Here is a 21257-nt window from a genome sequence, read left to right as displayed (position 1 = left end):
TTATGTTAGTGCCTAGAGGCCGCCAGTCAAGGATCATGGGCCCATTATCTGAGGCTCTGTACAGTCAAAAAAATAGTCCCCGTCCAAAAGAATCTAGCCATATCCAAGCGACTCTGACAACTTTTATTCTCTATTAGAATACTAATTTTATATGTGGGAGCCCAGTAAATTCTGTAAATCTATCCATTATAGCTTCATGTGTCCATATCTCTTTATTTTTTGTACTTTTACACTCATAAATACGTTTTTGCCACAGTTTAATCTCTAAAATGTTCAACTAGACAAGAATTGCCAAGCCAGATTAGACCAGAGTTCTGTCTAGTCAGATATCTTGCCTCTGGCTGTGGCTACTACCTGACAAATACTTTCTGGAATGTAGGCGGTGGTCAATTTATTGCATGTTACTACAAAGTACATATATCAGCACATGAAAAACACCTTTCCACCTGCTTTAAAATACTACTTCACTTCCACTTGCATAACCTTAATTTAAAATTGCTACCTATACAAGGGATGCAATGGCTAAACCAAAATTTCAGGAATGTGGAAAGAGAACAGTCAGATCAGAATCTACAGAATGTCACCGTTATTATCTTATCATCTGCTAATGAAATATGCTGTGATTTTGACATCACAACTGTTGTGTACTGCATTACAATTTTGTATGTTCCAAGATAGACATCTGTGACTCCAAATGGAAACCATTCCTAAATTTACACTGAATATGTGATTTCTGGGATCTATTTATTTATCTATTGCATACAAAAAAACTATGTTAAATTATTCAGAAAAAATATGCATGTGATCATGTAATTAAATCATGTATCATAATGCATGCACACAAGGGACAGGACTTGAATTAAGGTTGCATTATGGCATTTCATAACTTTTGACTGCTTGACCTTGCAACCTTAATTATGTTCTTTTAATGTAATCTTGTGTGTGTAATTTCCTAGATTTCTCAAAAAGCAAACTGAGAAAATAGAAATTCCATCACGTGAAACATATTGACACCCATGTTTCAGTTTAGAACCTTTAGATCCTCTGCACAGATCACTGCTACCTGAGTTTATGGAGCAACTGGTGAAAGTAGACTGTTATTCTCAGCCCCTAGAGGGTTTCACAGTTATTTGTAGATGGTCAAGAAATAATGTTGAGACTCAGAAATCCTGGTTTCAATTCCAGATTGTTAAGAGGAATGTTCCCTAGTGGTTATAAGTCCTTCTGCCTCAGTCTATCCCCATCCTGTCTCTGTTCCCCTCTGCTTCTATCAATTCCACACACCAACTCCTATGTCTGTCTCTCTCTGCTCCTGTCCTCTTCTGACTCTCTGCTTCTGTCCCCACCTTGTCTTTGCTCCTCACTACTCTGCATTCAAGTCAGGCTGCTTCCTCCTCCTCTTCACTGCTTCGGTGCAAGCAATGGATACATTGAAAGCACAGGAGACACTATTTCTGTTTTCATTTCTGGTGCTCTGCGCCACAGTAGCTCTCAGCTGCCAAGAGGAACAATTGCAGGGAAAGTCCTGCTCAGCCCCTATAGCCTTGGGATGGAGCATACATGTGCAGTCTGTTTGGCACATAGCAGCTGTGCAGGGATAAAGCATGCTCAGTGCAGATGGACTCTTCAGAGAATTTAGCTGCCAAACTCTCAACAAGCCTCTATTGATCATGTGTAACCTGAAACATTTTCAGAGGTTATAACTTGACCACAGGGTTGGCCTTACCATGAGGCGAACTGAGGTGGCTGCCTCAGGTGCCAGACAGTGTGTGTGTGGGGGGCCACTAGGACCCAGAGTGTAGAAAATTGTCTGCTGCTGGTGCATATGTATTCTCTCTGCTCTAGGTGCACAGAGATGGTGGAGGAAGGAGGGCACAAGAGACATAACAGGCACAAGAGACAATGCAGGAGAAAAGGTGAGAGGGAATAACAGAAAGCAGCAGGAGCTGCAGGGAGAGAGAGGAGGAAGAGCCTCTTATGTACCTCTCTAGCACCCCCAGGAGCCTGAACTGATTAACACCAGCTTCTCAGGGAGCTTCCTGTTTCCTGCTGCTTCCCTGAACCCACTTGAGGAGAACAGGCAGTCAACTGAAGTAGTAGGAGCCAGTTAGGCCCTTAAGATGCTGATATCTTCCCTCACTCAGGCCCTGCTACCAGCCTGCTTATTTGTCGCCTTCCACTGAGTGTTGAGAGCCACTATAGCTGGTACAGAACAGCAGTCATGAGGGGCAGCATTCAGAAAAAGAAAGAAAGCAAAGGAAGCTTTTCTATCTAAGCAGGAAGGAGCTCTCCTGAGATACATAGACACAAATGTTCACGGTGAGTCTTCCGGCTCCAGTGAGGATGTGAGTGGTGAGGAGATGTCTGATCTTCCAGTTAGTCAGAGTGCAGGTGACCTGGCAGCTACTGCAGCATCCATATCTCCATCTCAAATGGATGTAACCATGCACACTCCTGAAGAAAAGTGTAGATCAGAGAAGAGTGTGGTGGAGGCGCAAGAAACAGCTGCTGCTGAGTTTAGTTCCTTAAGTCTAGATGATCCAGGACTGTGGACCCACTTGAGCAGTAGCCTGAGAGACTTCCTTGTACTGCATGGGCCACAGCAAGTGAAAAACTTCATGTTCCCCAAAGACAATGAAAATAGAAGTTTCCATCCAACACATTACTGGCGTGACATCCCCAGTGGTGACAAAGTGGAGAGGCCATGGTTTATGTACTCAAAAACCCAGAATGCTGCCTAGTGTTTTTGTTGCGGTCTAATAATGTTCCAGCCACACTGGGTTCTACAGGAACAAAGGACTGGAAAAGTCTGGCATGCCGTGAGAAGGCAGCAAATCACCAGAGAGCATTACGTAGGTGGAAAGAACTTGAGATGAGACTAAGGTTAAAGGCCACCATAGATGATCAGCATCAAGAGAAGATTGCATCAGAGTCTCTTTACTGGCAAAATGTTCTGAAAAGACTCATTGCCATTGTGAGAATGCTTGCTACCCAAAACCTAGCACTGCATGGCACTTCAGATCAGCTGTATGTGCCAAATGATGGAAACTTCCTTAAAATTGTGGAGCTGATGGCTGAGTTTGATGCTGTACTCCAGGAGCATCTCAGAAGAGTCACCACCCAAGACATGTATACACACCACTACCTTGGAAAAACAATTCAAAATGAGATCATACAGTTACTGGCAACGAAAGTCAAACAAAAGATTGTGGCAGATCTGAAGTCAGCAAGATATTACTCTGTTATTCTGGACTGCACACCTGACATCAGTCATACGGAACAAATGAATTTAATGGTGCGTATTGTAACAACAACAGAACCTAGTGAAAATGTCCCTGCAATGGTGACGGTCAGAGAGTATTTTCTAGAATTTATTGACATTGATGATACTACAGGAGCTGGTATGACAAATGTGCTTCTTAAAAAGCTGGAAGATACGGGAATTGCGATAACTGACATGAGAGGTCAGGGCTATGATAATGGTACCAACATGGGAGAAAAGAACAGAGGAGTGCAGACATTGATCCAAGAGTTAAACCCTCAAGCATTTTTTGTCCCATGCAGTTCTCATTCATTGAACTTGGTGGTCAGTGATGCAGCATCAGCTTCTAGTGAGGCTGCTGAATTTTTTAATGTAATTCAAAGCATCTATGTATTTTTCTCTGCATCAACTCATAGATGGCAAATTTTGAAGCAACATCTGCGAACATCCTCTCTCACACTGAAACCACTGAGTGCCACACGATGGGAAAGTAGAGTGGAGGCGATAAAGCCTATCAAACACCAAATTGGGAAGATAGATGTTGCCATTATGGAGGATAATGCTATGACAAGAACTGTTCGTGGGAGAACAGTGGCAGAGACAAATGGAATCCTGATACATAACTTCAAATGTCTGTGTGTCTTAGTGTTGTGGCATGACATGAAATAAATGTTGTAAGCAAGAGACTCCAAGGTGTTGACCTTGATATATCTGGAGCAATGGAACAACTGGACAAAGCAAAGTCAGACCTATAGTCTTACTGGTCAGATGAGGGATTTCAAAACGGTCTGAAGAGTGCACAGAAGTTAGCAGAGGAACTTCACACTGAAGCTATTTTCCCACCCATTCAAGAATACAGGAGTCACCGAAGAAAGAAGACATTTTGATTACCAGGCATGGGATAATCCCATAAGAGACCCCAAACAACAATTCAAAGTTGAATTCTTTAACCAGGTGCTAGATTGTGCAATACAGTCAGTTGAAGAACGTTTCATGCAGCTCAAGGAACACAGCAGTATATTTGGAATGTTGTATGATATTCCAAAACTCCTCACTATAACTGAAGACGACCTACACCAGCAATGCAGGGCACTAGAGACTGTGTTGACACATGATGACATGCATGATATTGATGCGAGTGATTTAGGTGATGAACTGAAAGCCCTTTCAAGATACATTTCAGCAGGATCAACTCCAAAGGCTGTTCTGGAATTTATGTGCACAAATAAGTTGACTATCCTCTTTCCAAATGCTTTTGTTGCTCTGCGCATACTTCTAACACTTCCTATAACAGTTGCCAGTGGAGAATGCAGCTTCTCCAAGCTGAAGTTAATAAAAACACATTTACACTCCACAATGACACAGGAGAAGCTGGTCGGCCTTGCAACCATCTCAATAAAGCATGAGCTGGCCCAGACTGTGGACCTTCAGGAACCAGTTCAAATCTTTGCAACCAAGAAGGCACAGAAAGCACCACTTTGTTTATTCAAACAGATAAAAATGTCAGTGTTTACTATGCAGACAAGAAAAGTTACATTTGCTGTTCAGGTGTTTGAATGTTAAGTGTTACTTAACATTTTTGAACAAGACATTTTAAGTTGTTAGTTCTCCTTTATTGGGGTAGGTAGCAGAGCAGTACCATGAGACGAGTAGAACAGGAAGAAGGCAGAATTGAGACCTTTCAAAGTTTTGGCCCAAGCGAGGGGGCATGGGAGCGTCATTTGAGCTCCCCGCCTCAGGTGCCAAAATGTTGTGGGCCAGCCTTGCTTGACCAGATTTGAGCTGATTTGCATCAGCACTGCAGAAGACAGATCCCTGACACTAGAATAATTCCCCTCCTTGCCATCCTGGCAGTTGTCAAGTCCCTGCTTCTCAATGAAACAGTTGTAAAAATATGTAAGATGGGCAAAACAGCCTATTTTCTCCTTTTCTGTTTCTCAGAAATAGCTGGATCGTTTTAGCTGAAATGCTCTGATAAAGTTCAACCCGAGGCATACACTCAGCATGGAAAATTTCATCTTCAGCTGTTACTTTGACAAAGTTATAAATAACTAGAAAAAAAATCATGTAATGGGAACATGTTACATTCTCTGCCTCTCTTTAGGTACTTAAATAGCCTTCATCAGCATAGTAGCAGACCACCTCACAGTTAATGAATTTATCTTCACCCCAGAGAGGTAGGAAAGTACTATTATGTCCATTTTCCAGGTGGGGGACTGAGGCACAGACGCTAAGTGACCTGTCCATTGTCACACAGGATGTCTATGGTACAGTGGAAATTAAACCTGTGTCTCTGGATTCCAAGTCCACAACCTTAATCACAAAGCCATCCATCCTCCTCAGTCGTAAGTCAGATAGGTGCATGTGGTTAACTCCAAACCTAGCCATAGCAATTAAATCTTTAAAGACAACTTATGTGAGGAAGCTCCATTCTAGCCAAGTAATTCAAAATGTCCATGACTAAGAAAAATTACACCAGATTCTGGTCCCTGCTTGGTCTGTATTACACCATAGTGACACAAATAAGCCAGAAAGATAGCTCAACTGACCACCTGGGGATTCCTCCTGAGTAAGAGGAATTTCCATATGACATAGAGCCAGTGTCGTGGCACTATGCTGTAAACTTTTCTGGCCCGGACACAGGGGGCATTTTCAGAGGAAAGGGGACTTTGTGCTCCAATGGTCTCTGGCTGCCAGAAGAGTCCCTTGGAATGTGGGCAGCTGTACATAAAATAGAGCAGATTTTGGACTGAAAATCAGCTGAAATTACTTGATTTACCTACAGTGGTCAGGATCCTTACAAGGTCCAGGGGAAAGTTGACCCTAGGAATACAGCTGTTGGTTCTTCTCATAACAATACAGAAAAACAAAAATATATGCATGCATTACTCACATAATATACGGGGTCCTTGGAAATAGCTTAAAGGTGTCAAATACATAGGAGACCTATGTTTATTGGTATTGGGGAGACAAATCAGGTTGTCACAATAATTTGAATAAGAAGTTGTATGAACACAACATAGGCTTAGAGATGCTATTTCAATATGATCAGTTGCCTTGTGATTTACAGTTTTAATATACTGGTAAAATAACATGCTCTACTGGATTTTAAAATGAAACAGTTCATCTAGACTATGTAGAGGTTATTAAGTGGACTTATGTTAATAATGAGCTTAGCCTTACAATGGTAAACATGTCAGGATATGAAAGTCATGTCTTTCTTGAGAATTACAGGATGCTATAAATTAAAATGTCATGCTTTGGGTGTATGTGTAATAATCCCATTATAGGTCACCCCCAACAAACTGTATCTTTGTAGGTATTGATGGGTTCATATTTGAAGAGAGACAAACTGGAAGATTGTTTATGCCAAATATTTTTGAGGTTACACCTACCCATTTCTCTGACTTGATCACGCATGTTGGCTGTTATTTTATATTTGTTTTCAATTTTTATTTATAGTTTGCTCATGACAAAAGAGGAGATAAAGTACAGTAATCACATTTAATGTATTTGAATATATATTAAAATTTACAAATGTCTGTTTGTTGACCAATCTTCCAAATTATAAAGGTCTTTTCTCTCTAGAACTTTAAAAAACCGAATAATATAAATCCATCGTAACACTGTGGAAGAAGCAGAGATCTCACCTACAGTCAGAGTTACAATTCAGAATAATGGAATGGAAAATCTTCATAGCTACTAATAGCCATCTAGTTAACTAGTTGTCAATTAAAGTTAAAATTACAATTATCCATGCTTTAAACATGGGATCATTTATCTTCTAATATCTTGAGACACTTGTATGGAAACTGTGATCTAATAGTTCAGAAGAAGTGAATTTAAAACTGCCCATGGGAAATCATTGAAGAATCCCCAAAACATTAGAAGTTCTCCTTTGAGAAATGCCTATATGGATTCCCACTCTTGAGGATAAGTGCACCTTTTTTGGATTAGCTCCTGGAGAAACTGAAAAAGGAAGCAAGGTCTATAGTAGCTGAGGTTCAGATGGAGTCCATACATTTTCTGCAAGCACCATACAGTGCCTGCTGTATTGTTGCCAGCTTAATGACCATGGCAGTTATATACTGATCCTTTTGGATTTTTATGGCAGTTTTCTATGTCTATGAAGAGAAATGGAAAAAGTGGAGAGAGGTCCACAAGAGACATTTCTTTTCTCTGATTCTCTTTTGACAGCTTGTGTGATGGTAGAAAGAGCTGTGAAGTGAGAACTGTATCTGCACTATTCCTATCATGTTTGATTCTTTGGCAACAGGTATAGTTCTGAAATCCAATACTTAATAATACTTGCCTAATAAATTGTTGACTATTGAAGTAAAAGAGACTTCATCGGGTATAATTTTGAAAGTCATAAAGACTTTAGATGTTTCTCACATTTAGCCAGACCATAATTTGTAGAGTTTTATTCTGGAAAGTCATAGTGTGGTGATTCAATTTCCTTGTTATGATATATATTTTGAATAAATATCTCCTTATTGTTTTGTACATCTGAGGGACTGTCTCCCAAAGCATAATAGGTTAACTTTATCAAAGGAGAACTCAAGGATGTTTTAAATTTTATGTATGAACAAATGTACTTTCAAACACATTCTAACCTAGAAAGTGTGCATGGTGAGTTCACATTCTCTCCAGCAAAGGCTGGGTTTGGTAATTACTGGTAATTATTAGGTAACTCTTAAGAAGTTGCAACTTGAATATTAGGTATTTAACTATTTATTTATATATATTTTGGTACACCCAAACAAAGGAACAGAATTTCTTAAATTAATCGACTATAAAGGATTAATCCTGTTGAGTAGTTCTGTTTTGTACCTAGATGCAAGACTAAACCTATCCGATTCTAATATCACCTCTGGCACAGATGTTAAAGTATGGGTGAGGTACAATGAGATATCATCATTGTAGAGCAGTGCATTTATGTTCTATATTTTCCACCTGGAGGCCTGCAATTTTCCCATTAGCTCACATTTGTTCTGCTCGGGGTTTTGAAAGTAGAGTAAAGAGCAAAGGTGAAGAGGGCTCCCATTCAGTGTGGCCTTGCCAATTTTGTCTCCCATGTGAGTGCGCACATATATGTGTCTATAGATATATATTATATTGGTTATGGATATAGATTCATCCTTCCAAGTATTTAAATTACCCACTCAATCCAACCAAGGGCTTTCCATAAATCAAGAGATAAAAAAATTATCCAGGTGCTTTAATCTGGCCAGGTGAATACAGTTTAATGTTCACCTCAAATTGTCTGCTGATTTCATTCTTGCAATAAACCCTGTTTAACTTTTCTGTGAATCTCTCAAGCTTTATTAGAACCCATCACAGAAATTTTGTGTCCGTATTTAGTGAGGATATTGGATAAGCATGCTAATCCATTACATTTTGTCCTTCAGTTTTGTTAGTTTATTCCACGCTGTGTGTTAATTCCTCTATTTTTCTTATTTCTTTGTAGCTTCTTCCTATATTTCAACAATTCTTCTCTGTGAATGCCTTATAAAACGAGATGCCACTTGGCCATGGGCATATTCTAGTTTGTATGGATATATTCGTTCATCAAATTTGTATTTGTTTTTGCTGCAGTTAATTTGGGCACAAAACGTTTATCCAAATAATTCTGTATCAGAGCAGTTCATTTTGTATATTGTGGGTTTCCTCCCATACATTAACAAGGTGCAAGTCAACTAAGCTTTTAGGAACTCTTATTTTCTTACACATCTCCCTCTCCCTCATCCTATACAGGAATGTCCTTACTTTAAGAATTGTGGATGCATGTTTTAGAAAGAATGGAGGTAAAACACTGTTATTCAAAATCAGTGTAAAGACAAAATGCCACCTATTTCTATCTCAGTTTTCTCTGCCTCCTTTGTCCTGGAATAATTGAGTGCAACCTCAGACCACAGTACTTTGATCTAATTCTTTTTCTAAACTTTTCTTACAACTTTTGTATAGAAGAGAGACAAGAAGACAAGAAAGAAGAAAATAGGAAATATGGATACTGGTAAAAGGAGGGAGTGGACTCTTTTGCTTCAGAGATGCTCACAGATAAGGGTCTCCAGTCATTCAAGAAAATATTCTTCAAGTAACTAGCTGAAAAATTCACCATCTTCATAAGTTCCCTTGGAGTTCTCTGACCTGGGATGTGCCCAGAGTAAAGCAGTCTCCTTGAAGTAATAAGTGTTGTTCTTAAGGCTCAGTTTAATCTCCCTGAAACACTGCCTAGCTTTTCTGCCTGCTCATCCAGCTTGCCATACAACTTAAGACCTGTTCATCCATTTGTGTCCCTCTTGAGTCCTGGCTGTCATCACAGCTGCCATGGTCCCATTTTTGTTTTCTAGACACTCTGGGCCTCTGCACTTACAGTGTGATCTTTCCCTCACTTCTGCTGTTACAGGCTGGTTTCTTCCTAACATGAACACTTGTTGCGTTGCGTCTTGTGCAGTACTGCCAAAGAAAAGAACTTCATGCTGGTTAGTTCCACCTGTGAATCACACTCAGACAGAGTCCTTTCCTCTTCTTCCAGATTCATTTCGTGGTCCTTTCCTCCTTACCTCACATATCCCAACTGAGAGACCATCTGGCTTCACTTCTGACTTGATGTTGCAACTAACACTTCCTATATGACTGTCTTCATGACTAATTTTGCCTACAAGGACTCTCACTGGCTGGTGACTGCTCTCGTAACCAAATTGTCCAGTGGTTCATTCTCTCTCTCTGTCTCCAGAGTCCATGACCAGGTTGTTTGCAGACTGGGAACTTCCACTCCTCCCCAGACCCAAAGCAGTGTGGATGCTGTTTCCTGCCTAAAGGAACCTTCTCTTCTTCCTTTTGATGGCTGTAGATAAGATCTTCTATCACTAAAGAAAATTCTGTCCCACTGCTGCTGCTAAGAAAGCAGTCTGCCTTAGCAGCTCCAATATGCCCTCGTAGCCTACAGCTTTCTCTTTTCACTGGAAATGCTATGCCTGTAGAGACAGAGTATTTTAAGTTTCAGAGTAGCTCTTCTTCCCTAGGAGATTGAAGGTTGGCACACAGCTGCCCTATTCTTGCCCCTTCTCAGCACCCTTTCTCCTATTTGGTGAGGTGCTAGGCAGGCATCTCTTCCCCTATTCAATGATAATAGACTACTTTAAACTAACTCTTAATCTCAGATAATTTATAACCACCTACTTAGGGCTCCCAAGTATGTTAGGAATGACTGAACTTAAATTATCAAGGAATTATTTTGTGGCAAAAATTGGGGTTTTCTGTCCACAGTCTCTGGTAAGAGATGACCATGGACAGCTTCTAAGGTGGTTCCTCTTCTATGGCATAGATTCTCTTCTTTCATTTGTTTGGTCCAGTTCTCACAGTGGTGTCAGCTTTCTGGGAAAGTCAGTCTTCTCTTTAGCCACAGTAGTTAACTACAATGCCTTGTTTAGTCTTGCTTTAGTAAGGAATTCTATAGAAATATCACTTAACTTAAATATGTATGTGTTAGGTTCCTTCAGTTCTGCACTTTGGAATTTCTTGATTCTTGAGGTCTATGTGATTTCCTTCACTGTTCTATTTTTGGGCTCACAGTCTTGGGAACTTGAACATATAAACTCTTCCTCGCTCAGTTCAGAATTATCAGCTGTTAAAGTGCTCTCCTTGGGATGGTTCCCCTTCCAAAATTTCTTAGGCTGAACTGATCATGTTAAACTACATCATACCAGCCATTTTTTCTATTCTGCTTTCTCCTGACCATGTTTCTCATTCAAAATTAATTAGCTCAGCCAAACCCTCTTTACAGTGTCAAGCAAGCAAGAGAAGGCTTTTAACCTTCAGGAACATATTCACCTAGTGCATATGGGATGATGCCTCTTTTCTCTGTACCTGTGGTCTGGCTAGCTCTTTGACAGAGAAGGCTGATTACAGTGCCCTGTTATTATTTTTTAAATTTGGTCTCTCTAATTAACTAGTTCACTAAGTCACGTTGGAGCAAAACAGGGATGGAATATATGCTTTTGGCAGCTCCACAAGAGAATCCTTCCTAAGTCTTAATGTTTGCTGAATTTGCATAACATAAAGATGTCATCTTAATGTTTGTTGTATGATGGGGAAGAGAAAACCTAAAACAAGGGGAAATTGTTTATGGAAAATTCTGTTAGTCTTAGTCTTCCTATCCTAGATCTCTATCACCTCTAGTCAGGGATTGCTTCTCAAGTTGTGGTATCTCTTTCAATATTATATTTCTCCGTTTTCCTGCTCTGAAAGTCTTTTGGCTGAACTTAGAATTAGGATGGTTATGTTAGTAACACTTGTGATTGACAGTTTTTGACTGTTTTCTGGTGGGCGGAGCCTTTGCATTCAATGTAAGGACTTTGTCATGGTCGCTCACTTTCCCTCTCCTTCAGTAATGCAGTGTTGTAGCCATGTTGGTCCCAGGATATTAAAGAGACAAGGTGGGTGAGGTGATATCTTTTATTGGACCAACTTCTGTTAGTGAGAGAGACAAGCTTTCAAGCTGTAGGGTTCTGTGTAAGCTTGTCTCTCTCACCCACAAAAGTTGATCCAATAAAAGATATTATCTCATCCATCTTGTCTCTAGAACTTAAGTCATTAATTTTCCTTATTTTTCTTCACTTTAGTCTTTATCAGTTATCTTTTTTCTTGTCCATATTATGGTCAGGTGCCAGTTTATTAAGTACTCTCACTTATACTGTTTCTGGAGTGTACTGTGCACAGTAACTTCAAGGAACACTTATTTATGTGTGCCATCAGAACTTTTTCATTTGGGATTTAGACAACAACAATATGACTTCTTGTGTATGGAGCTAGATATACTTCATTTAATTATCTAGGTGTTCATACTGTGCCTGTCACTGTGGTATCTAAGCACCAGAAAAAAGATCATAGAATTAACTATAAGCACAGACAGCAAGGCTATAAGATACCCTGTATGGTTTCTCTCCTCCTCGGCATGACATAAAAGTATTATTTTTTCCCCCAGGGAACCACACTTTAATATAACATGCTTCATTTGTACTGGAAAATCCTTTTTTGATTAATCCCTTTTTCTTTTTATGAAAAACTGCATACACCTTACCAACTCAGCCATTCTGCAATTTGGTATGTACCATTATTATTAAGTACATCTCTTGGAGGCAAATTATATCAGATCCCATACATTTTAAGTGATGAAGAATATCCTTTTCTTATCGATCCCACTTATATTCCATAAGATCAGTTTATAAATGTCTCTACCCTATGTGTTAAATTTTTCAAAATAGAAATCTCTTCACTGCAGAGGATGTGAGGGAGATTCCCATACCTGACTCATCCTTTTTAGGCAAAAAAATCTGAGGAACTGTCCCAGATGGAGGTGTCAGGAAGGAGTTTTGAAACAAATTGATAAATTAAACTGTAAAAAGTCACCAGGACCAAATGGTATTCATCCAAGAGTTCCGAAATTGCAGAACTACTAACTGTGGTATGTATCCTGGTGCTTAAATCAGCCTCTGTACCAGGTGACTGACAGATAGCTAATGTGATGCTGATTTATAAAAAAAAGCTCCAGGGGCGATCGTGGCAATTACAGGCCAGTAAACCTGACTTTAGTATCAGGCAAATTGGTTTAAACTATAGTAAAGAACAGAATTCTCAGACACATAGATGAACATAATTTGTTGGGGCAGAGTCAACATAGCTTTTGTAAATGGAAATCATGCCTCACCAATCTATTAGAATTATTTGAGGGAGACAACAAACATGTGGACAAGGGTAATCCAGTGGATATAGTGTACTTGGACTTTCAGAAAGCCTTTGACATGGTCCCACACCAAAGACTCTGAAGCAAAATAAGGACTCATAGAATAAGAGGGAAGGTCCTCTCATGGAGCAGTAACTGGTTAAAAGATAGTAAACAAAGGGTAGGAATAAATGGCCAGCTTTCACAGAGGAGAGAGGTAAAGATTGAGGTCCCTCAAGGTTCTATACTGGGACCTGTGCTGTTCAACATGTTCATAAATTATGTGGAAAATGGGTAAACAGTGAGGTGGCAAAGTTGGACGACAATACAAAATTACTCAAGATAGGTAAGCCCAAAGCAGACTGCAAAGAATTATAGAGATCTCACAAAACTGGGTGACTGGGCAAGAAAATGGCAGATGAAATTCAATGGTGAGAAATGCAAAGTAACGCACATTGGAAAACATAATCCCAACTATACATACAAAATGATGGGGTCTAAAATAGCTGTTCCCCACTCAAAAAAGAAATCTTGGACTCAATGTGGATAGTTCTTGGAAAATGTCCGCTCAATGTACAGTGGCAGTAAAATAATCTAGCAGAATTTTAGAAACAGTTAGGAAAGGAACAGATAAGGCAGAAAATATCATAATTTCACTATGTATGCCCACATCTTGAGTGCTGCATGCAGTTCTGGTGGCCCCATCTCAAAAAAGATATATTTGAATTGGAAAAAGTACAGTGAAGGGCAACAAAAATGATTAGGGATATGGAACAGTTTCCAAATGAGGAGTCTGGAACTGTTCAGCTTGGAAAAGAGATGACTGGGGGGTATATGATAGAGGTCTATAAAATCATGAATGGTGTGGAGAAAGTGAATAAGGAAGTATTACTTACTCCTTCACATAACGCAAGAACCAGGGGTCACCCAATTAAATTAATAGGCAGTAGGTTTAAAACAATCATAGGGAAGTACTTCACACAACATACAGTCAATCTGTGGAACTCATTGCCAGAAGATGTTGTGAAGGCCAAAAGTATAATTGGGTTCAAAAATGAATTATAAAAGTTTATGGAGGGTAGGTCAATCAATGGCTATTAGCCAAGATGGTCAGGGACACAACCCCATGCTCTGGGTGTCTCTAAACCTGTGACTGCCAGAAGCTGGGACCGGACGACAGGGGATGAATCAATTGATAAATTACCCTGTTCTCTTCACTCTCTCTGAAACATCTGTAACTGGCCTGTTGGAAGACAGGATACTGAGCTAGATGGACCATTGGTCTGACCCAGAATGGCCGTTCTTATGTTCTTAAATTTTATTCCATTTTTAACCTTTGAGAGGTTTGCCTATTTTCCTCCATGATATCACTTTAATATATATCTTATTTAATTTTATTAGACAGTGTTTCATTCAGACACTAGGTGAGTGGTTCAGTCTGGTTTAGACAAGATAGAGATATAAAGCTGGGTGTCATCAGCATATTGAAGCCTATGTCCCCCCACTAACGGGTTGTCTACACTTAGAAGTTAATTCAGTTTAAGGTAGGGTGTAAATTTAAAATTATTCCTAATTAACTCCCTATGTGGACGCTCTTATTCTGGAATAAGAGTGCTTTGTTTCAGATTATTATAATCCAGTAGATTAAAGTAATTCAGAATAAAGCACTCTTATTCCAGAATACGGCATCCACACAGGGAGTTAATCAGGAGCTATTTCAGAATAACTCCCCATGTAGGCAGACATGGTGATAAAATGTATATTGTAGGATTCCATTTTATCACCATGTCTGCCTACATGGGGAGTATCCATAGTATGGAGTATCACATGTATATTGTAGGGTTCCATGTGATACTCCATACTATGGAAGAGTTGTCCCCAGGAGCCTCTCACAAAGAAAGGAGCGGAGTCATTGAAGAAATCAGCCCTTCCCATCCAACTCACTGTTTTGATGGTGGGTAGGAGTTTTGGGAGCTCCCAGAAGTCCCTTGTTAAAATTCTGTTACCAAATGAAAAGGAGAGTTGAGGTGATTTTGCCCCATTACTAAACACTGGTAAGCCATGTCTGTTTGATTTAGCCCGTGGGATCACAGTAGTACTTCTGAAAACTAAACTGTTGCTTTTGGAGTGGACCGCATTACCCCAAAAGGTTGGTGTGTTCAATATTTTTCCTGGGTGAGAATATGGAGCCCTTTGTTATTAAAATATTGGCAGTACACTATTGGTATTGTAACTTTATAACTAAAGCAAAATAGGTGGGTGTAATCAAAATCTGGCTACAGAGGACAAAAAGGGGGACGGGTGCTGTCACTGTTTAAATAGACCTGTGCCAGCTGTTAGACCTAGTTAGCAGGTGGTAAGGTACAACCAATCCCTTAGTGTCTGCTTTTTTTCAAACCATCAATCACACTAGGGTCAGGAAGCTCACTCCTGCAGGAGTTAATGTACAGTTCTTGTTATTACAGATTGTTATGAATTAAATAAAAAGATCAAGTAAAGGTTTATCATTAACTGATGTTTTTACAGTCCTAGCAATCTACAAAATAGTAAATGCCAATATAATACTTTGACATTTTAACAAGTTGCTAGACTCTTAAATGTCAAATTAGGAGAGCTGTTTGATGCTTTTATAGGTTGCTTTGATCATAAAATGCCATTTTAGGATAATCTTTTATTTGACATTTTTACACATTCAGTAAATGCTTTTCCTCCGTTAAAAGTTCCCCAAGGAAACTCGAGGCAAAGAACTGTAAATGAAAGAGAAATTAAGATTCTCAGTTCATATACTTTGTATTCTAATGATTAAGAATAAGGGAATTATGCCAGGAATAAGATAGTAAATTTAGTTGCATGTCAGTTGATTTATATAATCTGACAATTTAATACCTATGTAAATACATGTGTACATTTACCTGCGTTGTTGTTACTTGTTTTCGTTAGGTTTTTTTTCCCTACACCTGAATAGCCCATATAAGTTTTGGGCAAAATTGTATGTCACGTTGTTCAATGTCATGTTGTGATACAACAAAAGACCGTATTGGCATGTCCTAAAATAGGGCCTAATCCTGTTTCTTTTTAAATCAGTGGGAGTTTTGCTGCCAACTTGAATATTGGTTTGTCTGACTTGACCAATCTGGGCCTGAATGGAGGAAGAGTAAATACTTAATGACTACAAGCAAGAGGGTAGAATTAAGAATGCCATAGAATATTTAATTACGAATTTCCTGATATGTTAAAGAGTTAAATCATAAATCAAATTATTTTTTTCATGGAAACAGTGAGATTCTATCAGTATTTTTGTTGTAATGAAAATCTACATATGTACAAGTTAAAGCTTCTTTCTCTTTCACCCTGGAGCATCTTTGCAGACACGAGGAACAGTATAGAGTCGTCATTCATTCCTGTCCATGGTTTGTTCCTCCATTAACCCCAGCCTGGTCATGTCCCTGCATATGATGTCCCACCATCTAGTCAGTGGTTGGCCTCTAGGTTGAACTGACCTTGGCTGTGCTTGCATTATTTACTTTGGCATCCTGTTATCTGCTTATCTTCGGCAGTGTCCCCACCCCTGTAATCTTTTCAATTGTAACCAATCGTGTACCCTGATTTCACATCCTACCCTCCTTCTAACTTTACATTTGTCTTAAAATCATTCCACTTTACATCCACCATCTTTCAAAGAACTCTTCATCTCCTCTACCTCCAGCCTTCTCATGTCTGTTTCATTTAATGCAGCTGCTTCCAGACCACAGAGTAATATTGTTAGTATGCTGGTTTGATAAATTTTCCCTTTAGTACCAAATATAATGTTTGTACCAGTCCATAATTTCATCCATTTCTGTGCAGCACTTGTAGCTAAAGCACATTTCCTTGTAACCTCATCCTTGATGGAACTGTCCTCACTAATCAAGTGTCATAGGTATTCACAAGATTCTATTTGTTCTATGATGTAGCTTCTGCACTTTATCTATTGTCCCTTTTCCAAGATGCAACCACTTTGTCATTTTGGCATTTATAGTAAGTTGAAGTTGACTACACCAGTTTTCCAAGAGAGTGAAGAGTATCATCATCAATGCAAACATGTCTGCCAGTTGTGCAAGGTCATCTGCGCAAGTTAAGGAGCTTAACTCTCGATCAGAGGTGGGCATGTGGCCTATCAGGGTAATTCACTGGGGGGCCGCGAGACAGTTTGTTTACATCGACCGTCCGCAGGCATGGCCGGCCGCAGCTCCCAGTGGCCGCAGTGCACTGTTCCCGGCCAATGGGAGCTGCAGGAAGTGGTGCAGGCCGCAGGGAACAGTGCACTGTGGCCACTGGGAGCCGCGGGCAGCCCTGCCTGCGGACGGTCAATGTAAACAAACTGTCTCGCGGCCTGCCAGTGGATTACCTTGACGGGCCACGTGCGGGCCACAGATTGCCCACTACTGCTCTGGATTATTCAGTGTCACACCCTCCAACTTGTCTAATGCTCTTAATGTCCAGTTTAATAACATGATGAAACATGACTGATTCCGTGGCCTCTTGTCTTACACCAAACTTTGATTTGAACCAGTTGCTTTAGTTCCCACCAATTCTTATGGCATTGCAGGAATCTTTGTACTTAGGTTTTATAACGGCAATTCTTTTATCTGGAACTCCATATGATTTTGCTGTTTTCCATAATGCTTCCCTTCAAACTGAATCAAATGCCTTTGTAAAGTCAATGAAAACAGCAATTTCCATTTCTTTAATTTCCATTTTTGCTTTTTTTTCATCAACTAAGGCCAGGTCTGAAACCGCACTGTTTCTCACTTACTTTTTCCTGTAAAATTGTTCTTACTCTGTTGACAATTACTTTCATCATGATTTTTTCGGAACCCAACCATAAGCTTATACCTCTATAATTATTGTATCGATAGGATCTCCTTTCTTCATGATCGGTACAGTTATTATTTTTAGACAGTCATCTGGTACCTCCTGTTACTCCCATACCTTCTTTATGGTTTTCTAGTACTTTGATATCATTGTCCTGCCAGTTTTTAGCAGCTCAGCTATTTTATTGTCTGTTCCTGCAGTAGCAAGTTAGAGCAGCCTTACTAAATTCTACTTGCCCATTCATCTGGCACAAATATATTTATTTATAATTTAGAGGCAAGTAAATATAATTACAATGTTCCCTAATTTCAGAGTAACACATTTTTGGCTCCTGCTGGAGCTAGTCTCACTATGATGTGAGAATGTCCAACTTTAATTCGGTTTTCAGATTACTCAGGAAGAAAAACTCTCAGGCTGTCTTCCCCACTTTCTTGCCTTTTGGGAAAAAGCAGCCAATCACAGCTACAGCAGTAGACAGATAGAGTTCTCTTCCCATCCCCTCAGGAGGGGGAAGAAGAAGCAGCAGACACCATTCTACAAGAAGGGAAAGAAGAGGGGAGAGCAGAAAAAGCCCAGTAGCCCAAAGCAGCTCTCTGCGCCTCCCCTACTATGAACAATATATCAGTTCCCCTGTATCCTCCATCTTCCATCTCCCCTCTCCTGCCCTCTAATATTATAACCCCAGGTCTGGGAAGTAAGAGAAGACTAATCCCTTGGAGCTGCCTTCCCCTCCCCCCACCAGGTATAAGAGAGTGGGTAGGCATGAAGAACCTGTGAGCTACTCCCCCCTAGGCCCACGAGAGAGGGAATAAAAATCCCCAGGGAGCTTTCCCTCCCCCCAGGCCTGGTAAGGGGTATGGTACCTCTAAAGTTGCAGGAGGAATCTAGTTGAGCTGGGAGGAAAGGGCACGTGTGAGGTTGGGTGGCAAAATTATGCAAAATTGTGTGGCTCTGTGGGTGGAGTTAACGTGGAAGCTGGGGCACCAAACTGATGTAGTCTGCCAGAAGGTGCATCGTTCCAGGGATGGCACAAATACCTCTCTCCAAAAAGGAGGTAAACAGCCTCCCCTAAGGCTCACTCCTCTAAAAGTTTGAAGGTGAAATCCCAACCGATGTGCCCACGCTGAAATCCAAGATAGCACTGACTGTCTTTTTCCCATACCAAGGACCATGCTGTCTCTGGAACCAATAGCAAGGCACCAATCTTGGCCTCATCCACTTTGGCATGAAGGCCCATTACTGTTGTAACACCTGAGACCCTGCCTATGGTCATCCATGGGATTTCCATTTTGGAGTAGAGAGACCTTTCTGAGGGATCGGCACTAGAATCACTTGTCATCGAGAAGCTACAGGATGTTATTGCCAAACCACCCTTCAGTGCTGATTGCAAGACCGGGCAGGGCATGCCTGACAGAACTGCCCCAACATTGGAAGACGTGTATTCATTTTCTCTTCCTCAGAAGAACATAGCAAGATTTCCTTCCCTGAGCATAGCCCCTAATCCCCATGGCGGCACAATGTGAGTTTTGCAGAAAGTAGTGGGAAGACTCCTTGAGGGTTACCAGGGCCATTTGTTGTATTTGAACTGGTGAAGGGACAACTCACATCCTCTTACACATCTCCAAGCAAATAGGCGACTGCTTGTTAGTCACAAAGAATGGAATCTGTGTGAAGAATAACTAAAAGAAAGAACAGTTATGTACCGTGCAGTGACTACGTATATTTTTTTGAGATGTGCATGCAGATTCCGCAACCTGCCTTCCATCCCTGCTAATCAGAGACTACTCTTATGGGATTTTAATTGGCAAAGGAACTAAGGCACTTGAGGCCTCTCCACTCCATGCCCTTGGCTTTGTGGGGTGAGAGGTAACTCAGGGCACAAGCATGGCCCTATTGGACACTGCTATTCGAAAAGAATCCGATCTTGCCTACATGGGGTGCATGTGCACCAAGAATATAATCTGTGTGGACAACATATCTCAAAGAACCCCACCCATACACCTAAGATGTATGAGAAGTTCAGATGCTATGTGGGATGTGACCTGTTCTGGGATTTATCTTATATATTTAACTGACTCCTATTAGCATAGTATCTGAGCACCTCATAATCTTTAATATATCCATCATTACAATGCCCCTGTGAAGTAAGAAATTGCTGTTATCCCCCCCAAAAAAAAATTGATATTGCTGAGGACAGATTGATAATGGGTGGTGTTCTGAAACCTGGTGTGTTATACTGTCATTTATGAAGAGGAAACACATATTCATATAATGTGCATTTTTTATTATTTAGAGTGTATATTGTTAATGTAAAAACTTGTGAATCCTGGCTGTTCAACCATAACAGATATGATAATTAGTTTTTTCATTATCAGTTTTCTTTGTAAAGGTGGGCAAATAAATTTGTTCCTGGTCCGGTAAATTTTCATTATAGTTTTCCAAAACGGAGTTAAAGATTTTCACTGAAAAGAAGAGGAGACTGACTGATTTTTGATTCTGTCTCCAAGTCTCCTGGATGAGTCTGAAGAATACTGATGTTGCTCTCCAATGAGATTCATTTATCAACATCTTTATAGTACACGTAACCATAGTATCTGAAAAACTATATTCAGGATGGCACTATGTTGATCGTCTTAAAAAAAAAAATTACAAAACCAAGGATTTAATTAAGCTGCCACTGGCAACGTTGTGCTTTCAAGCCACAAGTTACAGCATGGATTTAAAAACTAGTCAATGTTTTACTTGATTCCCAAAAAGCCATATGATCCATTAAATGACACTTCTATCAGTGGAGTTATATCAATTTTAATAAAGTTTTGAGTGGTGATTATGCAGTATTGTTTTTTTTTCAGGATGCAAGACATGCAGCAGAAGGAGAAATATACACCAAACTGAATCAAAAAATTGATGAATTTATTCAGCTTGCTGACTACGATTGGACAATGTCTGAGCCTGCTGGAAGAGCCAGTGGATATTTAATGGACCTTATTAATTTCTTAAGAAGCACATTTCAAGTTTTTACTCACTTGCCTGTAAGTATACAAAATAGGCTTTGTCTTCAGATTATTGGAGTCCTATTTTCTATACATTGTAACTTCTGATTTTTGGAAGAAAATAGCTTTTAAGTAAATATTTTAGGGGGATAGACATGATTTCAGATTGCTTACATACTAACTGATACATTATTCAGTGTAGAATTATGTATATTATGATTAACGAAATTATAAAATATTTGTGAAATATTTTACTTTCAAAGAACAAAATAAAATGCAGTACCCTCAAAGCTTTTTTTTTACTCAACTACTACTAGTAGTAAACATTCATACTGTTTTTTAGATCTCATAAAACTTAAATCACTTCAGGCCAGATTTTCAAATGTTCATTTTAATTGTGCCTGCAAATTCTGTGGACAAG

The 21257-nt window shown here is 39.8% G+C and overlaps 1 protein-coding gene across 4 annotated transcripts in view; it reads left to right on the top strand.

Moving 5' to 3' along the window:
- The window catches only part of EXOC6 (exocyst complex component 6), a 184969-nt gene that overhangs the window by 103354 nt on the left and 60358 nt on the right, over window positions 1-21257 (top strand). For all 4 annotated transcript variants that reach the window (XM_054034887.1, XM_054034886.1, XM_054034888.1 and 1 more), the window contains exon 18: window positions 20696-20875. In XM_054034887.1, the coding sequence (XP_053890862.1) occupies window positions 20696-20875 (180 nt within the window). The remainder of the gene's footprint in view (window positions 1-20695; window positions 20876-21257) is intronic.

This window comes from Malaclemys terrapin, chromosome 7 (assembly GCF_027887155.1).
Source record: "Malaclemys terrapin pileata isolate rMalTer1 chromosome 7, rMalTer1.hap1, whole genome shotgun sequence".
Taxonomy (NCBI): Eukaryota; Metazoa; Chordata; order Testudines; family Emydidae; genus Malaclemys; species Malaclemys terrapin.
Note: the sequence above shows the minus strand (reverse complement) of the source record. Positions and strands in the feature narration are given on the sequence as shown.